We start from the raw sequence: 20,719 nt of genomic DNA, 5'->3' as shown, positions 1-20,719 counted from the left end.
TTAAATGTGCATAGTAATAATTGGACGTATATGATACTCACTCACCCTCCAGTCTATCCGAGTCTCCAGCACAGACATCTGCAAGGCTCCTGTCCCGGCCAGTGAGTGAAACACACGCTATAGTTTCTCTTCACAATGCATGCGGCGCGTTCTTTCACCTGCTCGCGCGCAATGCGCATGCGCCGCGCACGAGCACAACACACCTGAGCAAATCCAAAACATTGATCAGTATATAGCCTATATAGCCTCCATTTAAATCTGTCGTTATACGAGTGTCTGTGATATTCGTTTTTTTTCTTTTTAGGATGAAGCGCATTCGATTCATTACCAATTAGGAAGCTTGTAAATGATGACGGACAGTCAGAAATATTTTTATTTATTTATAGTGACTAACCATTAATATTCTCGTCATTATTTTTCTATTATTAATCAGGACAAATTAGTCTGTATTATATGGGGTTAAATATCTCGCAGGGACATTTCAAGATGAGATCATTCCAACCCCCTCAAAAGGCCGCATTGCCTCAGGGTGACGCAAAGAATCCGCTTTCAAAAAACGTTTTTTTTTTTGTTTTTTTGTTTTAACTGCTCCTGTTATCTGATCTTGCAAATACTTTGGCTGTAATTAATGAACACATCAAAGTGTTGTCACGAAGCTCGGCTATTGGATGTCCACGAGAGAAAAGAATCTTACCTCTTGAACTCGAAAAACTGCCGTATTATTCATACGGAATTGACTAATTGCGCTGTAAATGACTTCAGGGGCAAAAGCAGTGTTTAAAAAAACAAACAAAAAAAAACCTGTGTGTGGGGGGGAGGGGGGCGGTCGTAACAATTTTAGTTAGCTTATAGTGGAAATTGTAGGCCTAAACTGAAAGATTCTGAGAATGGTTCTTTTTAGGTTAATGTGGATTTAGTAGTTCCCTTTTTATTGCTATGTTAAATTAAAATGTAATACAATTATATACTTGTACTTAAGTTCAAAATGCAAATATACAATATGCAACGACTAGCAAAGGCACAGAGAATATAATTAAATACAAACAAGAAGTTGCATTTCATTGAACTAAGATTTGTACAAAAAAAAACAACAATCAAATTTGCATTCCATTAATTTAGGATGTAAAAGTATCTAGATAATAATGTATTTATTTTCTTGTTTCATTGGATAATAATTGTTTTTTTTATTGTTTAATTGGCTGAAATAATTAAATGCCAACATGAAGTTCTCCTGAAAAGTGCATATTCTGGAGGTGCCAGGTTTAACGAAATCAACTATTTTATCATTTTACTGGTCTGACCCACTTGACATCAAAACAGGCTGAATGCGTCCCCTTAGTGCGGCAGCTGGAGAATAAAAAGTCATCTGCTGACCTCTAGTGGCTGGATCGTGACATTGCGAGTCACTTACTGACACTTCTTTAGGTTCCCCAGGCCAGTACAATTTCATCGGAGGTTACATTTAGTTATAAACATGTGATCCATGTGGTTTGCTAATGAGCTATAGGATTTGAAACTGCTGACGTCACTACGTGCAACACCTCGTGTAACGCACCCTATCGCTTTAAAGGCAGAGCAAGTTATGCATATTCATCTCAAATTGTAGTAACGACTTTTCTGAAGCAAAAATTGACTGTATATGACTTTATTTTGACATATGCTAATTCAACACTATTACAGATGACATCACATATTTAATGCCTTAAAGTGATAGTTCAAGTCAAAAATGTTGACAATATTATGTTCTATATACCCTAAATAGCCTAAACAATTCAAATTAATATTGTGTTTGTGGAATATGAGTTATGCAACAAAACCCAGCCATTTTTATTCATCTCAAGAGGCAGCCATTTTGTAATTTGCTGTCAACTTGCAAATGACCTCACAGAGGCTCAGGACTCAGGTAACAACCAATCACGGCTCACCTGTTTTCTGAGTTTGGTCAAGTGACATTTGCAAGCTGAGAGGCGAGCGCGGTCGGTATCTGAGATCTGAGCAACTGTGATGTCTTTTTTTCTGGACTGCAAGTGGCAAAATGTGCAGTCCACAAACAGGTACGATGTATTGGACATTGACAAAAATAATTCAGCAAGAATTTTTTTTTTTCCCAGCTACCAATTTTTATTTGTTATTTAAAATTTGATATGTGAATCAAGACAGGTGAGCGAACACCTTTCGTAATATTGTGAATGAGGTTTGGGGAAAAACTAAAACTAAACATTGGGCATAAAAAGGGCAACGCTGTGAGCACTTCTCAAAGCGCCTGGGTGGGAGGGGATCTCGGGAGCTAGAAGTGGTATGGCGTGTGGGTGACCCAGTTGGAGGTTTGATCTTTGGTGCGCTTGGCCGAGGTGTGGGTTGTAAAGAGGGACTTGAAAGCCTCCGACTTCTCCTCCATCTCTTGGATGGAACGCTTGGAGGTCGCCAAATTAGGTTTGCCGCCGTCGAAGGAGCTGGAGAGACGGGGGGCTCCTGAGCTCCCTGCCTTATCTGAGCGAGAGAAGAAAGGCAACATATCACGAGAAGCTGCAGAAGAACCAAAAACAGATTTCTATTTCGATAAAGCAAATACACGGGTTGAAATTGTACACATTGCTACCTGGTTGGCTGCTTTGGTCACCATTTTCAAGTGAGCAGTTTCGTACTTCGTTCACTTCTGTGTCATCTGCAGAATGTAGATAGATCACAACAAATACTTATTATTACTCATACAGCGGTGCCTTGAGCTACGAGTGACCAGAAGTTTTGAGATATGAGCTGATGTTGGCTGAATTTCTTCTCTATCTTGTGACGATATGAACTTAATTTGCGACAAAAAAGAAGAAGCAGCAGTTTGACAAATAGTCATTAATTGTTCTTCTTAAAAAAAAGATACTTCGAGATGTTTATTGTCACTGATGTTAATAACATGCCAACAGGAAGGGCTCCTGGACCAGACGGTATTCCGGCTGAGTTCTGGGAATTTTTTTTTTGTAATTGGGCATTTCCACTTAGGGGTGTACTCACTTTTGTTGCAGGGGTTTAGCTATTAATGGCTGTATTTTGTGAGAACAATAATTTAACACCGTTATATAAGCTTTACACTGACTACTTTTAATGGTGTTAAAGTGACATTTCCTCAGTGTTGTCCCATGAGAAGATATAATTACATATCTGCAAAATGTAAGGGGTGTACTCACTCTTGTGAGCGACTACATCAAAAGATTGAATAGGTTAAGTACCCGGAGTGAAGATTAGTACTGGTATTGGTCTGAAAAAAAAAAAGTCTTATGGAACATCTCTAATGTTGATGAAGCCAAAATGATAAAGATCAGAGTATAATAAGCATAAAAAGAAGCGGTACATGTGCAGGAAGAGGAAACGCGCACACATCATCTCATTTCACTGAAATTCACTTTGTGATTGGAGCTAAACAAATAAACTGCAGGTGTTTGGCAGCCGAGAGCCAAACAGGAAGCCGCGCCAGCGGAGCCGCACAGGAGTCGCGAGGCCTCTGATCTTGTTGTTGTAATACGAGTGTGGCTCAAACGACCGGAGCCGTACTGATATTCATAGAGAAACGATGAGCATGACGTTGGGTCAGGGTGCGGCCACTTGTGAATAGTTTGTTTAAAGGCATTTGAATACATCATTGTAATGACCATTCAAGACTCAAAAGCCAAATGAGCATGGAAAATTGTGGCTTTGTTTTGCGAACGATGCGAATGCGCATAGTAATATAAGACAGCTACGCACATACCCACGATTTGGGCTGAATTTGAACTTTAACCTCCTTTTGATCCGAGTCATCAAATGACTGATTGTTTGATATCACAAATATTATACTGACAAGACTATCCTGTGGTGTTTAAATGAATTGTAATTTTCTCAAGAGTTTGCGGGGTGAAAAGGAACGTGACCAGAAAAGCTCATGCGGTTTCTGGACGCAAATGGAGAAGAAACGTGTTTGTGTCAAGTGTTAAGGTATCGCTGTGTGTGCTGTTGATCGTAGAATACACCACATCCGATACCAGCGGTAAGCATGCCAATTTCTTCCCATGTGGGATCTCTTATATTTCTAAAACTCGTTAAGATGTTAAAAAGTGGTTGTGCTTGTAGACTTCTTCCCATTCTCTCAAACAGAATTGATAACTATATATTTTGTTTTTTAAGGACAAACAGGATGAAAATGCAGCATCGGCCATTTGCATGCTTTTCACACAAACCTTTTGCCTCTGATGGGGTGGATGCACTTTCTGCTGCAGCTTTGCTCTTCTTTGATTTCTAAAAATAAATAGACAAATAAATACATAAAATAGCGCTATCAAATATTTTCACACCACAATAGTTGACCGATTATCACATCGGTTAATTGAGTAATCAGATAAAAGTCTTTCTTTTGTCTTCTTAATATCCTGGGATTTATCCAACAGGAGACGAAGCACATTATTTAAGTGTTTGAACAAATGCCCGCCATCCATTTTACTGGCCCCTCGTGCTTTTATTGTTGACGATTTTACCAGCAAACTTTGGTCAAGCTTGGACCTGGTCGCTGCACTAGAAATAAAAAAAAAGTTACTAAGAACAATCCACTGAGAAAGGAAGCAGAGAAATTAATAGGACTCTGCAGAGTGGCAGAGAGAAAACATGCTAAATAAAATCACAATCAACCATTTAACGTTTTTTTTTTTTTTTAATATAAATGAATGATTTGAGTTACGTAACCATTTGAGCTGAAATGCATTTAACTACAGTGATGAGTGTTCGCGATTGAATGGTGGAAGTCACCTTAGTTTTAGCTTTGGCTCGCTTCGCTTCCATTTTCTCCCCCAGCTTTTCCACCTCTTCCTTTGTCCCGTTGAGCACGACGATGTCCGTGCTCTGAAAGAGGTCCCCGCACTGAATTCAACACAAACGAAAAAAGGGACAGGCACACAGACAATGTTACGGAAACATCAGACAGTAGAAACACAGAGCGCACAACAACTTCTATGAAATCAAGACTTTATTAAAAACTTCCAGCAGCACTTGCCAGATCACTTCCTCATCATTTGTTTTTTTTTTTTTATCTCCCAACACCCTGTGATCAGATACAATAGAACAAAGGCGAGTCCGGAAAGCACAACGTTACATGCGCTCAACTGATAAGTGCTAGAATGCGGTCTGGCTCATGAGACGGCAAGAGCAATCCGTAGTCCAACACAAATATGAAAGCTCAGAGTAACCGGCAGGGGGGCAAGGGTGGTTTGGTTTCTATTGTGTCGCAGCAACACGGGCCCGGTGGGGGTGGGAGTGGGAGGGGGGGGGCTTGTTACCATGCGCTCTGTACAACACAGGAGGGATCATCTCAGGAGCTGAGCAAGCACCAAACAAACTCTGTGGGCCGCAGACTCGGCAGCGCGCACACACACACACACACGGATGGCATCGACCTCCAAAGCAGAAACGGAGAGGGACGCAGACGCTCCGCCTCCAACTGGAACCCAACACGACGGAATACATCCGAATAGGATAATGGAAAGTCGTGAGTAGGCAAGCATGTCAGGGATTGTGAGTGCGTGCGTATGTGCAAGGTGGAGGTTTGTGTCAACCGTCGGTAACCAGGCAGGGGACTATCATCTTGATCTCAGGGGGGGGGGGGGGGGGGGGCAAGTGTGAGCGCTCACGTGAGGAGAGAACAGCAACATCCCGCTCTTGATAACCTCGACCAAGAACAACCATGAGCCAAGCCTAGGACATCGAAAGATCTTTTGCTGTTTCAGATTTTTTTTTTTTTGGATGGGGTCTTGTTGATGGAGAAAGAAAGCTGTACTGCATCAGAGGTAACAATTTTCCTCGTTCTTGAGTCCATGAAATGTGAGATTATTTTATTTACACACTAAAAAAAAATCGAGGCAAGGTGCTAGAGTTTGACTTGCAAATAAGTCCCCTTTGAGTATGACAAACTGCGACCCACTCTTATCTGTATGTGAATAGAAGCCCAATCAATGTATAAGGATTATATTGTAAAATATCAACTTGTGTTTTCTCAATTGGCATTGTATGTTTTTCCAAATTAGCGCTGCGAAGTTAAAGTGGATGAGCTGCTAGATTGGCTAGTAGGTCGACCCAATCTTTTTAAAAATATTTATAACTGTACATGAAAATGTTATTCCTATAGTATTTGTTTGTTTCTACAAATCGTCACTGTTGGACGTAAAACTCTTTGTCCGAGTAAGATCGCAAATGCATCATCTGTTTTTTCTTTTGAAGATATCTTGGTAAATGATGCTTTATGCTATAGATAGGGGAGTCCCAAAGGGAAGGAAAGAAAGAGCCCGCGTTTCATACGACTCCTACTTAGAGGCTCATTGTATCAATTAGCACCATCCTACATTCTTGACCTTCTTCAAAAGCCCTCATGAGGCCTGTTACAATTTGGCTATGTGGGTGTCTCCTCCGCAGTTTCCATGACAACAACAAGGTCTACTAAGTGCCCGCTTGGGCGCACCAAATGCAGTTTTCTGTTGTGCCTTGTGGCGAGCGCCACAGTCTTTTTGGTTATTCACTTGACGGAAATTACAGCAAGGGAGCCCCCCCCGAACCTGGTGCCGCTGCCTTGTCGGCCTTTCTCCGACCAGTGTCAAGCTTTCCTTCCTGCCGCCGACGGAGGGATAAAATGGCATCGGCGTGACTGTCAGGTACGGTTAAAAACGATATTTTGAAGTTTCTTTCTCAAAGAACGTGGTTTTATATTGCTAACCGCTTTAATCTGTTGATCAACAGATCGAAAGGTACATTACGAACAATAATTTCCAGTGCTCCAATTTGATGACAGACCTTCACTTCGTTACGAGACCTCTGAGCCAAGAGGAAGAGGATTACCCGTTGGCGTTCATCCTGACCGTGCACAAAGAGCTGGAGCTTTTAGTACGGCTACTGCGGGCGATTTACGCGCCACAAAACGTCTACTGCATTCACGTGGACGCCAAGGCCCCGCAGGCGTACCGAGCAGCCGTGCAGAATCTGGCGGGCTGCTTTCCAAACGTCTTCCTATCCAGCCGCAGCCAGACGGTGACCTACGCCGGCTTCTCGCGTCTCAAGGCCGACTTGGACTGCATGACCGATTTGGCCACGTCCAAAGTGGGCTGGAGGAAAGTGGTCAACCTGTGCGGGCAGGACTTCCCACTCAAGAGCAACCTGGAGCTGGTGCGCTACTTGCAGAGCAAAGAGTGGCGGGACAGGAACATGACGCCGGGGATTAAGCAGCCCCCGCACATAGGAAAGCGGACAAAGTTGCAATATAAGGAAATTGTTGGTTCACATGTAGCGCTCGTTAAAAAGGGAGTGAAGAAAGACCCGCCTCCTCACAACCTGGAAATTTATTTCGGGACAGCGTACTACGCGCTCACGAGAGACTTTGTGCGCTTTGTTCTTGAGAGCCCCGAAGCCCGTGACCTCCTCGAGTGGTCCAAAGACACATACAGTCCCGATGAGCACTACTGGGTCACGCTCAACCACATCAGAGGTAAAACACGAGCGTGTGTATTTGATACTAGAACTAGGAAGCCTGAACCAAACCGTAGATTTGTGAGGCGCACATGCTTACCACAATCAAAATGTAGCACGTCATTTATTAACTTTTAGTTTGAAGAATACAGTATTAACGCAAAGAGCTGCAAGTGCGTAGCTTCGGTCGCTCTCTCTGTGGAATTCTGCATTACAAAAGTTAGCTGTCACTTTCATATATTGTAGGCTATGCCAAACACCTGCTTCCAAACCGTGTGATTCTAGAACGTTTAAAAAAAAAAAAAAATTCTTTGGAAGAGGTAATTATTATGTGATTATTTTATGCTATAGAAATGCAAAAAAAAGTTTGCTTAATTTTTTACAAGAAGCCCAATTCTGAGTAAAACCCATCATCATTTCTGGTCAGTCATTTCCCGTGCGTAATCGTCAGTGTACCAACCCTGGGAATGTGGTTGGTCGACATGAAATACAAAAGATGAAACAGCAGCAAAAACAAAAAATTGTGAGGCAGTTCAGTTCCCATTACTTGTGCCAAAACTACTATTTTGGTTTAGGTTTAAGTCATGAATTTAATTAAAACATAGTGACACTCCCCTGCTGGGAAATTAAACGAAGAATCACTACTCATAATACCCACCACACCTAAATGCCACAATTTCGGTAGTTGCTGTTGCAGAAGTCCTAGAATCAAGACATAAATCATAAATCGTGGTGACATACTAAACTAAGTTTAACCAATGAGAGGATTTTGAATTGAAAGACCACTCAATCTTCTGTGCAATTGTGGTTATGTTCAGCTTCTACAAGGCCAGACAACATTCTGACAAAACTTTGTCTGGTTCTTTGTCCTATCTGAAGAGGCACCAGGCAGCAACATAAATGGTGGCTGGGAAGGAAGCATCCGGGCTGTCAAGTGGGCCGATCAAGAAGGGAAGGTGCACAGCGGCTGCAACGGTACTGTACAATTTGTTTTCCTAAAAATATGGAGTTCTGGTTTTTTTCTGTTGATTTGTTGAAGCTACGGTGTCTCCACACATGATTTAGAGAAACAACAGTTTATCAACAAATGATCTAACACAATGGAGAAAAATTTGTGTTTGATTTTTGCAGAGGGTAAAGAAAATACTTAGTTGTGTATTGTCATATTATATAGTAGGGGTGTGACCCCCCAAAAAATTGATTCCCATAAGAATCGTGATTCTCATTTAGTACGATTCAGAATTGAATTTAAATGTCCCAAAATCTATTTTATTTAAATTATTTTAGACTGTCTTGCCCTTGTTTGTGTGTGCTTTTATTTGGGAACACTTTTCATGTTGTACATGATTTGGCCAATTAGGGGCAGTGTGGTTCCACGCATTCTGATACACTGTTAAATTGTAGCCACATTAGAGAGTAGAAGGAAAAAGTCACGATCAAGTTATGCCAACAAAAGTAGTTTTTTCCCCACATATGCCGGTGAATGCTTCTCTGTAAACATTCCTGAAGCGTTTTGTATGAATAGTCGTTCTTTTGAGAGATAATAGTGCCACGAGTAGCGTGCTAATTAGCATTAGCGAGTCAAACCGAAGTAGATCATGACGATTATTTGCACATCTATAAATTGAAGCAGAAATCATTGTCAATCGAATCATTTTGAACCAAAAATCGTTCTGAGCCGAAAATCGATTCTGAATCGAATCGCAGACCCAAAAATTGGAATCGAATTGCGAGACAAATGATTCCCACCCCTATTATATAGCTACCAAAAATATATCAAAATAAAAATACATCATATATTTTGAGTTGAGCGGAGTTCACTGCCACCGTACAGGGCTTGTGTCTCGCATTTTCTGCTTGCAAATGAGAACAAGAATAAGCCTTCTTTCCCCGCCTCGAAAAGCTCATAGGTGGAGTCCCTCATAACGCAAGGTACCACCGTAACCCGTTTTATCCGCAGTAGAAGAAAATGTCTCCTCTCGTTCATTAGGTCGCTACGTGCACTCAATCTGCATTTATGGAATGAAGGACCTGCCGTGGCTCATCAAGACGAACAGCATGTTCGCCAACAAGTTTGAGAACCACTTCTTTCCGGAGGCTCTGGACTGTCTGGAGCAGTGGCTCAGGAACAAGATGCTGGGCAATGCCAGCGTTCCCATAGAGTCGTCATGGCTGCTGGCCACGCAGGGCAACAGTAACCGCGACGCATGAAATCACGGATCGCGATGCTGTCCCACGGGGTGACAAATACAGGAACTGAAGGGATGATGCGCCAATTGCTTTTGAGCATTGTTTATCATTCAGGCTGTTTGTTTGTACATTTTTGTTAAGTGTCTCTTGAATTGAAAGACCGCTGTTCTTTTGATAATTAAAATATATGTTCAGTATGAAAGATGACTCCTACATGTTTTGATGTCAATCTGTTTTGATAGAAAATATACTAAATGTTGAAATCGCGAACTTAACCCTTTAACACAACGTTGCAATGATAATATATTTGTATAAGGTAATCAAATGTGTCCACTTTAATGTTAACAAGAGTATCAAAAAATTGATAAATATGCTTAAATTGTATATTTACAAGATACAAATGTGCAATTAATCGATATTAACAATTTTAACCAATTCACAGCCCTAATATAAACACAATAAGATTGATATGCCGTTTTTTAAAATTTAAAGTTTACAACTATGTTGCCAGTTTATTTCTGAAAATTCCCATACATTCCAGTTAATTATCATTATTTCACAAAATTTGAGACACGTGACTACTTTTATTAATATACCCCTTATTTGTATTTATGTATCCCCCCCTGGCTTTAAGCTAATAGTTATGACTCTCAAATCACACTAACCCATATAACAATAAAATAAATGCCACTATTTGTAAAGAGTCTTAAATCCTACGCTGTTGTGTTTAAAATGCACTATAATCCAAAATAATCATCCGGCCAAATGATGTGATGGTGTGTTGTCTGAATAAGGAAAAAGTCAAGTCATCCAGTAGAAAGTCCCATTCACCTTGTGGCAGATTTCTGTCTTCACTTCCTTGAGGGCTCGGTCAGAGAAGACACAACCGCACGTCTGCAGGTAACAGAACCTGAGAACAGAAACATCAGCAACATTGCAATATGTGTGTGTATTTTCCCCCCCGTTTATTTCTGTGTACATTTCAAGTGACACACTGACGCAGCTACAAACTGCACATAAATAACTCCATAAACATAAATATCAGGTGACAGCAACCTAGAGAGGAATAATGACAATAATACATGTATTAAACATTACACGACATTTAGTTGGCCAGGGCTAACTTCTCCCCCCCACCCCTGTTACTATCCCATTGATTTCAAACAAGGTTAACCTTGATATGACTCAATTGGCATCCTTCCACAAATATTTTGCTTTTCTAATGATGCTGGCATATTTACATCATATTTAATTGTCAAAGATTACGTTGTCGTTTAATGTGTTTGAGCAGACTCGGGCGTGCATATGTGATCGATTGGTGTATTTTGATGACGCCAAGCACGAGGAAGTTTAATCGATCTGTAGGTTCTGTGCGACTTCCGATATGTTAGAAGAGGCGAGACTGATATCTATGCTTTTTTTTCCTCTTTGCACTGCCAATTATGCCACTCGTGGGAATTGTGTCACTTGAACCATGCAGCATAAATGCAACTTTAGCTTGTTTTTTGTTACCTGTGCTTGCCGTTCATCTCCAGACCAACAACAGGGCAAATAAACATTCCACAATTGATGTCCTCATATCTGTCTCCTTTGGTGCTCCTTCTCTCTCCCCCCCACTCTGGGTTATCGGTCAAGTTGAGCTCTTTTATGTCCTGCAGAAAGAGACATACAAAAAAAATTCTTAAGTGTGGATTAAAAAGGGTAGTAATGCTGAGAAAATGAGAAACCAGACAAAGCATAAACATACCTTGGTTCCACGGATGTGTGTTACAGCATCAGTGTTAGGTCTCTCAGCAGACTTATCCAGAAGATACTCAATGACGGCATCTTTGTTATAAAGCCTACAAAATGGTATCATTGTGGGTTAGGTGTAGTCAGTGCGCATATTTTAACATTTGATTCTTTTTTTTAATGCTGCAGTACAAAATATATGGATTAACAGTATAAAATGATTTTTTTATTTTAAAATTAGAATTTTAAGTTCCATCTTATCCCGACCTACTGATAATGTAGGTTTTTGCCATGGTATATATTGTTCCAGTATTGCTATCGAGGCTCTTTACACAGGAACAGTAATAAAAGTCAGAAATTTAGCATTGTGACAACACCGTTGACGATCATTTGATTGATATTGATGAACAAATACAACGAGATGACGGACCTTCCCAGTTCGCAGGCAACGATTGGACGTTTGAGTTTCTCCTGACTTAGGGCACAGTGCTTCCATTTGGCGGCCAACTCTGCATTTTTGTCAACCTGCAGGGTATTTGGAAGAACACAAACCAAATTACACGTTCACGTCCAGTATGATGACGTCCAAGATAAGATAATCAAACAAAACTGAACAACACGTTAAACTCATTTTGGGCTTTGCTGATTGCGATGTCAACCAAATGTTTCTCGCCATGTCATATTCATTAATGTATATCATTAAAAGTAGAAAACCCGCAAAACACAAAATGGCCCTTAGCCAGTTACAAAAGTGAAAGATAGCTCTTGTTGTCCCGTAAATAAAATCTAACAAAGTTTTTTAGCCACTAGCTAACTAGCTGTTAGCAACCTGGCAAAGCGACACGACGCAAAAACTAACCTTCTCCACTTTCTTGGGACCTTTCACCAACTCGTGTCTTTTGGGAATAGTTCCACCATCACATCCCATTTTGGAAGAGTGGAGAAGTCTTGCGTGCTTTTAAGTCTAAGGTTGGCGAACGTCGGAATGTCTCAGTGGGGAAAACAAACAACTGAGGTACTTCCTGAATAAACCGGATATCCGTCTTCTTCGTTTGACTTTTTGCCGATTGACAATCAACGAAATTGTACATTTCCGCTACCTACTGGTTCGGAGTGTGCACCAGAGTGTACTGTATTTACAATACAATAAAATAAAATAAACGCTTTACTGTGTCTATCAGTTGTTTTTGTCTGAGATATCTGATTTCAAAATCTTGTTTTTTTTCTTTTTCCTTATTTTTAAATTCTTCTTGTTATTAAAAATATTTCCAGCGGTGTAGATGCTACTTGGCATATTACTGCCCTAATCAGATATTAAGAAAAAAAAAATCACATGAGTGACTGCAGTGCTTGAGTGCATTATTGTATGAAAGTTCAAGTCATTCTTAAAGCGAAAAGGGGAGTGATTTTGAATAAAAAACATCCTTCACCTAAACATTTTAATGATCATCCACCAGGAGCAGTCATTGCATATTTTTTCAGGTCTTGCGTAAGTCAGCTCTTGATTGGCAGCAAAATGGAGAACCACAAGATGTTGTTGTTGTCTCCAAGAATGATTTGTGGTACTTTCTGCTCTTACTAGACACAAGTAGCTGTACTTCTACTTCAGCACCGAGTGACTATTGATACCTCAGCAAATCTGTCAAGTCTGTACTTGTGGCTACATGATCTGTATTTACTAAAAGCACTAAATGAAAAATAATATAACCAGTCATTGGTGTAGCGTGCCGTCAATTCACACTTTCACAAAGTCTGCACAGATGTACGCGCATTCTTGAAATGACAGCAAATGAGGGCGACGCATCAGGCGAGGTGACCCGCATCGCTCGCGCCGATTTGACGCCGGGTCAGCAATTTTTGGACTGTTCTTGTTCTCCTCAGGCGCTAACCTCATTTATCCGCGCGAATCTCCGAGGGCTTCACACATTCCTTGCGTTTCTCAAGTGTTGCCTGTCAGCACCTTCTTCCACTAAAGAGACACTGACAGCCATTAATTATCGCGCAGGCTGAACGAAGGGCATCGCCGTCTGCTGTGTCTGCGTGTTATACAGCCCGTACACACGCTCGCGGAGGGATAGCACCTGGCCTCCATTGGCCTTCATCATGTTTGACAAATGAGTGTAAATGTTTTGTCCTCCGGGAGAATCCAATCACCATTAAGTCTGCTTCGCAAGCGTATTCCGGACTTTGTCAAACTTGCGAATGTGGCAGCGACATTAAGCTGTTGTAGCATTTTTAGCGCTAGTACACTTTTTTCTCGCCCTCACTATAGCGCGCTAGTAGAACGTCTGTGTCTAGCCAGGGAGGTAAAATTGCGCATTAGTTGATATCTGCGTACTACTAGCGCTTCACGAGTGGTAGGCTACTAGTAGCAAAATGTCAACTATAGTGGCCAGTTCAGCCTTACACTCGTTGGATAGTCAATAAAATCTCAAATGGATTTCCATCCAACATCAAGTCTCTAATTTCTGTTACCCCCCCCCCCCCCTCCATCGGCATCTTTGACGTTGCAATCAAAGCAAAATCCTCACAGAAGAACACGACTGCTGCCCAACAAATGAGGAACGATTGATAAAGTTGAATCAATTTCATATGTTGGATCTGTAGAATGGATCTGTTCTTGGTCCATTGCATATGACATGGCCAGGACATTGATAGTGTAGTGATTCACACAACTGTTTTGGGGCAGACAGTATAGGCATAAATCTCATTTACCGTGACTAGCGTTAGTTGTGTAAAGTGCTTTTTCTTTTTCTCTCTTTCTTTTTTTTTTTAACCTGTATTAGCAGTAGAATTGTCTTATCTTTAACCAGGGTGAAATGTTTTCCAAGATCCAAAAACATCCCCATTTAAGCCTTCTATATGTTTTTTCTAGATCATCCAAAACGGGGGAGTTGGAGAAAATTGAAAATGTGCGCAAATATTTAATCTTCGAGTTTATTCAAAGGTTATGATGCCAAATTTGGTGTTAAAGGCTTGTTACTATTCGGGGAAATCCAGTGAATTTGCATCTGTGACGTAGCTGAGAATAATGTTATACCTTGGATGTTGTCTTTGAAAATATTAGCCTGGTTCATAAAACAGCTTGACGAATGACATTTGCTTTAACTTGCGTGAAAATTAAGAATAAAAAAAAAAATCCCCATTTGCAATAGGCCATCATCATTTGCAATAAATGACATATTTATAATATTTACATCATTTACATCAGGGCGGCACGGTGGCTGACTGGTTAGCACGTCCGCCTCCCAGTGCAAAGGTTGTGAGATCAAGTCCGGGCTTCGGCCTTCCTGGGTGGAGTTTGCATGTTCTCCCCGTGCTTGCGTGGGTTTTCTCCGGGTACTCCGGTTTCCTCCCACATTCCAAAAACATGCATGGCAGGTGAATTGGACACTCCAAATTGTCCATAGGTGTGATTGTGAGTATGGTTGTTCGTCTCTGTGTGCCCTGCGATTGGCTGGCAACCAGTTCAGGGTGTACCCCGCCTACTGCCCGGAAGCCAGCTGGGATAGGCTCCAGCAACCCCCGCGACCCTTGTGAGGACAAGCGGTACAGAAAATGGATGGATGGATGGATATAATATTTACAATATGTTTTTACCAATGTCAAAAAGCAATCGTGACTTCCTTCCTTCACCTTGACGATAAACTTGAACAAACTGTCAAGCCGCCGAAATCCTTATTTGTTCAGCTGCATTTTACGTCTGTGAAAATACGAAGGTCCGCCCCTCTATCTCCAACCCATCTCGCAGTGAACTGCTGCCGCCGCTCTCTTATAAATGACACAACTGTGTGTAGTTTGTGCAGTCCGGTGCCTTCGACAGCCAGGTGGCCATCAAGTGACGCTTTCACTGGTCACTGCAAGGATCGTTTTGACACGGCCGATTGCTGTTGACTTAAAGATACATGTAACACACACACACACACACACACACACACACACACACACACACACACACACACACACACACACACACACACACACACACACACACACACACACACACACACACACACACACACACACACACACACACACGCACGCTCCTTCTCCTTTCACCTGTAGCCACGCATGTCTTCAGGTGTAAGAGTACATTTACTATCCAGGTGTGAAAGGAAGGTTCATTGTAGTTCATCGGAAATCTCTGTGGTGACAGACGCTGGGCTATAACAGAAGTAGAGCGTGCGCAAGCTGACTGTGTGATCCTCCATTTTCTGTTATGGCAGGTAAAGCCCCCATCAACATTCTGAAACACCTTATCACTGTCACTCTGGAGAAATTCCTTCTGATCAATCCTAATCTCTTCTGGCCTGGCTGGGATTAATATTGGCCTAAAAGCCTCGAGATGAGGGTTTTAAATTTATTTGCGTATATGAACTCAAAAGGCCCGGTGTATTTGGACCGGTGTGATACACAGACCTGATTAAAATTCACATTTGTTATGAAAGTATAACAGGTTTTGTTTGACTTTTGACTCGGGTCCAGTTCAAGTTTGCTATTGTTCCCGAACTAATTAAAGTCTGGCTTATTCATGCGAACAGAGGGCTTGTTTTCGGAAAAAAGGCAAATATGGATAACAAATAGGAACAACAAGCAAGCAAGGCTCATTGTGTTCATTTGTGCCAGAATGCAAATGCATACTTTTGCAGTTGTAATTGAACAGAATTACCGTATATTAGGCATGTTTTTAACAGATCGTTCCAAAACTTCCTCAGTAAAACGGAAATTTAAAGGAACACAACACTTTTATTAGCAAGTGGGTATGAACATTAACAATTCAAATGTCAATGGCGTCTGATCCTCGGAAAACAAATTAAGCTGATTGAGTACCGCAATAATAATATACCATGTGCAATGCCAGATTGGACATTTTTGAGCAGTTCACGTCATCACTGTGACGTGCCGCGTGCTTTAACATGACATTGTTCATTTTGGACTTGCTGTCCGGTCCATCGCGCTATAAAAATTATCACGTATTAACATACTTTAGATAGCACTCCTAAACATCTCAGGTGTCATATGTTCCTTTCAGAAAAAAAAAAAAAACATTTACGTAGGGAATAAAGCAAGTCATAAAACCGTTCCATTGAGGTTGCATAATGTACGACAACCGTGACGATTGTCATCAAAATTGACATGCACACGTATATTTATGTCCATACACTGAAAATATTAGAATGAAACTCTTGTTGCCTTTTCTGGTTGCCTCGTAGAAAAGGAGGGGAAAAAAACATACCAGTGTAAAAAAAAATGTGAGTGATTGTCAGTAAAATTTATGTGCACGTGTATATGCATATCTTAATAATAGTCTGAAAAATATTAGCACGCAGGCCGCAATATTTTGGATTTAGAACTCATTTGCTCCCAAAAACATATAAATACGTTCTATTTTAAATATTACCATGCTCCTCTGAACTGAAGAGAATGGTTGAAGCAATGGTAGTTATTACAAAAACGGCCGGCAGGTGGCAGCAGAGTATAAGAGATCAGGGCCATGCTGCAAAAAACTCTTTGCCCTTCTGGATATCCACAGATTTGTGAATAATGATGAAATGTTGCTATATTCTAATGCTAATTGTTGGTAATCGGAAACAGATACCTTATATATCAGACAGCTTCATCCATTTTAGGTGCAGTCTTGAGCAGAGATAATCTGTGGGGTAGTGGTGTTATACAAATTATTCACTTGAAGTCAAATAATCCTGTTTCCAGAAATGGACATAAAAAACAAAAACAATTATATATTTTTTAATTTATTTTAAGAATCAGCATTTTCCACCATTGCTCGTTTGTCCCAATATACATGATGTATATAAGCATTTTAAAAGATGTGAAAGGATGTGAAAAAAAAAAACACAGAACACTTTTCCATTTTTCCTGTTTTGCTCATCAAATGATCAAAGCAAAGTGTCCCAAATGGAACTCTATGCCGCACACATCTCCAATTGTTTTGCAGCAACGATACCAGAGCCAGAAAGCTGAGAGGGGTAAGATGGAGGGTGCGGGGGTAGTGGCGGTGGTCGGAGGTGGGAGAGCTGGAGGAGAAAGTAGTGCAACTGTCATCACAAACAAGAACCATCTGTCTCATTTGTGTAACTTGTTTTCTTTTAATATGAGAACTATGCCTGAGAAGATCTCGGAGTTTGAGAGGGGCCAAGGAGGAGGCTGGTTTAAAGCCTAGTCAGTCTTCTTCTGGAGTCTGAGCGAGTGGCATTAATATCCAGGCAACCTGCAATGTTAACCCTTCAAATGCATCCCCGGTCAAAGACACCCAATGTAACATGGGAGTGCGGAAAGTTTCACACATGATGGGGAAGTGGTTTTCGCGAAAGTCAAGTGGGGTAGTGGAGCAATGCGCTGGCAAGCAATACTGTGAGAGGGTTTGGTTGGGATACGACTTTAAATCTCAATGGGTGGGTTGTCTGTGCAAAAACATGTACAGTAAAATTAACTGAAGAATCCATAGTAATTCTACAAACATTTAAATGGAAAATACGTTTTTTTTGTGCGTGTAATATTGTAACATATCGTTGCTGCTATGTGAAAAACATGTGCCTCTTTTGTCAAATATATATATATATTTTTTTACATTTTTAAATTTTTGCGATGAAACTGAATGCAGACCAGGGTTATTATATTTTTGGAATTTTCATTTGAGTTAGTTTTTATTTCGTTTTGAGTTTTTTCTTTTTTATTTAGTAAGTTTTAATTAGTTTTCAGCATGGTTCTGTTTTTATTAGGTTTTTTTTATGCTTAGTTTTAGTTTAGTTTTAGTTAGTTGAAATAAATATACTTAAAATCACATTTAAAAATCATCCCCAAGGGCTGATGTATTAAATGAAGGACATTTGCGCTATAATTATAGTTAGTTTTAGTTAGTTTTGTTAACATAAAATGTAGTTTCAGTTATTTTTTATTTGATTTTTTAAGTATTTTCGTTTTTATTTTATTTCGTTAACAAATTTTTTTGGGGGGAATGTTAGTTTTTTTTTCGTTCGTTCACAGCGACGATATGAGAAGCTAGATTTAGAAAATGTATCAAAACATAGTGACAATGAAGCATGTCCAGTTGTTGAAATTCTATTGAAGCCTCATGGTATTGCCGATTTCATCTAATTTCGTAATTTAGAAATTCTGGCATATCCTGATTTTCATGAAATTGAAAGGCTCGCTGCACCTGTTGGCAGACCGCTCTGCGCCGGGACGTGTCTTTGAAGATGCGCAGAATTACAATTTCGGTGGCACTGTCTGGACCATGTCTAAATGGTGCCACAGCTCATCCAACACAATTTTGGCAAATTTGATCAGGGCACAGGAAGACAAACAGTTTGTATTTCATTCATGAATATGACAGTAGTTGAAATGAATTCCTTAAACACATTATTATTGTTTTTATTATAGTTTACTGAAAGGCACGCTGGGGGGGGGGGGGGGGGGGGCAGAAGAGAGAGAGAGAGGGGGGGGGGGGGTGCCAGTGGTGCTCACTAGCTAAGAGTGTAGTGAAAATGCTCCGGTGAGAGTAACTACTTTCTTTGGTGGCGAATGTTGTAGGCTGTGTTCACACCCACAATGTTGCAAATCAGACTTCTTTTTTTTTTTTTTTAATGCACCAATTTGTGCATGTATGCAAAATTACCACCACTCTGCTTCACCGGATTCAACCAGCTCACAAAAATAGAGCCCAGCATTTTCTGAAAGTCCTTTCACGAAGTCATTTCGTTTTTTTCTTGAACGCACACATTCTCAATCTATGTGGCCGCCATCCACCCCCGCACACCTTATATAGGCCACCTTGGTGGCTTAATGAATGACAGATCCCAGCTGTTGCAGTTGTTACAGACACACTTACTGCAGCGGGGGACCGCAATGGAACCAATGAAATTGAAAGTTATTGTGGAATACAGCGTATGTGTGCGTATGTGTGCGTATGTGTGCGTATGTGTGTGTGTATTACCGACGAGGACGAGAGTAAAAACTTGTGCCATGTGGTCTGCATTTAGCTGAAATCCCCGTCTATCCCAGCGTTCCTGCCTCCGTTCTTTTATGAATCCGAAACAGACCAGACAGTGAGCGACTGCCCTGCTTCGCCTCAGTAAGTATCCATCCATCCATCCATCCATTTTCTGTACCGCTTGTCCTTACAAGGGTCGCGGGGGTTGCTGGAGCCTATCCCAGCTAGGCTTCGGGCAGTAGTACACCCTGAACTGGTTGCCAGCCAATCGCAGGGCACACAGAGACGAACAACCATACTCACAATCACACCTATGGACAATTTGGAGTGTCCAATTCACCTGCCATGCATGTTTTTGGAATGTGGGAGGAAACCGGAGTACCCGGAGAAAACCCACGCAGGCACGGGGAGAACATGCAAACTCCACCCAGGAAGGCCGAAGCCCGGACTTGAGCTCACAACCTTTGCACTGGGAGGCGGACGTGCTAACCAGTCAGCCACCGTGCCGCCTCCTAAGTAAGTAACATTTTAAAATTTTGCTCTCGTCTATTTGGTCCCCACAGTGCTTGGTCATGAATTCCCACGATGACCGATACACACTTTTGAAAAAAAAAAAGAAGTCAGTGACAACAAATGTATTTGACACAGCATATATTCAACATGAACATACATTCATAGGCAGTATAATCTTCAGTGTATAAGTCTTTACAGATCTACATTATGATTATTATTATGATAGCACATTATTATGGTAGGCAAGCGTGGCTTTTCGGCGGTACGAATTGGCCGTATGTGGTCACATGTTGTCAGATGCTGCGGGGCGGCGGCTTTATGTGCTGTTGGAAAGAAAGTGCTTCAGTCGTCATGCAAAGTTGAACATGCTCGGCAAACCATCCGGCAGACCCCGTAATGTTTTTGTTAACGTATTGTTGTCTGATGCATGTTTTTGTGTGTGTGTGTGTTTGTTTGTACTGTCAAATATCAATTACAAAAGGAGATCAATATCCATCTTATTTGACGGATGCTGATTTCCACCAAGCGCGGTAGTTTTCGTTTTTGTGTGTATGGTAGGATGACGTCACACTATGGTGACTACGTTTACATGCACTCAATAACACTTTCAAAACCCTAATATTGGCAAATGTTGACCAACATTTTACAAGATAAGAGTAGAAAGGTGTTTTTCAGGTGTAGGAAAATTTGTATGTTAAGTTCTTGTTGAATGTCGGCGAATTCTAAAATAAACAAACTCACTGTTTTGTATCGAGGCTAAACGCTCCTCCATTCGGTAACCCAATGGATGTGGTATTCTGCAATTTAGTTATTTTGGGTAGCCATCTTAAATTTTTACAACGGAAAAAAACGTCACTTCATTGCGAC

General features: G+C 40.9%; 2 protein-coding genes across 3 annotated transcripts; one reads left to right on the top strand and one right to left on the bottom strand.

Annotated features, from left to right (window-relative positions):
- Positions 1-2,095: 2,095 nt before the first annotated feature.
- rtf2 (replication termination factor 2) lies at positions 2,096-12,430 on the bottom strand. The gene is made up of 9 exons (XM_086087534.1): positions 12,248-12,430; positions 11,819-11,913; positions 11,405-11,498; positions 11,170-11,309; positions 10,489-10,567; positions 4,768-4,878; positions 4,206-4,263; positions 2,600-2,665; positions 2,096-2,490 (listed from the first exon to the last, which is right to left on the bottom strand). Exons 1-9 carry the CDS (start codon positions 12,314-12,316, stop codon positions 2,288-2,290), a joined length of 915 nt encoding a protein of 304 aa, XP_085943660.1. The 5' UTR covers positions 12,317-12,430; the 3' UTR covers positions 2,096-2,287.
- gcnt7 (glucosaminyl (N-acetyl) transferase family member 7) lies at positions 5,631-9,859 on the top strand. Of its 2 annotated transcripts, none has more exons than XM_086087533.1 (5): positions 5,631-5,801; positions 6,544-6,659; positions 6,745-7,486; positions 8,347-8,442; positions 9,458-9,859. In XM_086087533.1, exons 3-5 carry the CDS (start codon positions 6,790-6,792, stop codon positions 9,676-9,678), a joined length of 1,014 nt encoding a protein of 337 aa, XP_085943659.1. In that variant the 5' UTR covers positions 5,631-5,801; positions 6,544-6,659; positions 6,745-6,789; the 3' UTR covers positions 9,679-9,859. The 2 variants fall into 2 exon arrangements, with proteins under 2 accessions (XP_085943659.1, XP_085943658.1); XM_086087532.1 differs by having other exon boundaries at positions 6,424-6,659.
- Positions 12,431-20,719: the final 8,289 nt, after the last annotated feature.

This window comes from Leptonotus elevatus, chromosome 10, assembly GCF_054856555.1.
Source record: "Leptonotus elevatus isolate MCC_2025b chromosome 10, RoL_Lele_1.0, whole genome shotgun sequence".
In the NCBI taxonomy this organism is placed as follows: Eukaryota; Metazoa; Chordata; class Actinopteri; order Syngnathiformes; family Syngnathidae; genus Leptonotus; species Leptonotus elevatus.
Note: the sequence above shows the minus strand (reverse complement) of the source record. Positions and strands in the feature narration are given on the sequence as shown.

Excerpts from the sequence above, each read along its gene's own strand:
- gcnt7 (XM_086087532.1), top strand. The coding sequence starts at position 6,429 with ATGACAACAACAAGGTCTACTAAGTGCCCGCTTGGGCGCACCAAATGC. Across the intron at positions 6,660-6,744 it reads GGCATCGGCGTGACTGTCAG|ATCGAAAGGTACATTACGAA; the intron begins GTACGGTTAAAA and ends GTTGATCAACAG. Across the intron at positions 7,487-8,346 it reads CACGCTCAACCACATCAGAG|AGGCACCAGGCAGCAACATA; the intron begins GTAAAACACGAG and ends TCCTATCTGAAG.
- rtf2 (XM_086087534.1), bottom strand. The coding sequence starts at position 12,316 with ATGGGATGTGATGGTGGAACTATTCCCAAAAGACACGAGTTGGTGAAA. Across the intron at positions 11,310-11,404 it reads CACACATCCGTGGAACCAAG|GACATAAAAGAGCTCAACTT; the intron begins GTATGTTTATGC and ends CTCTTTCTGCAG. Across the intron at positions 4,879-10,488 it reads AGACAGAAATCTGCCACAAG|TGCGGGGACCTCTTTCAGAG; the intron begins GTGAATGGGACT and ends TGTTGAATTCAG.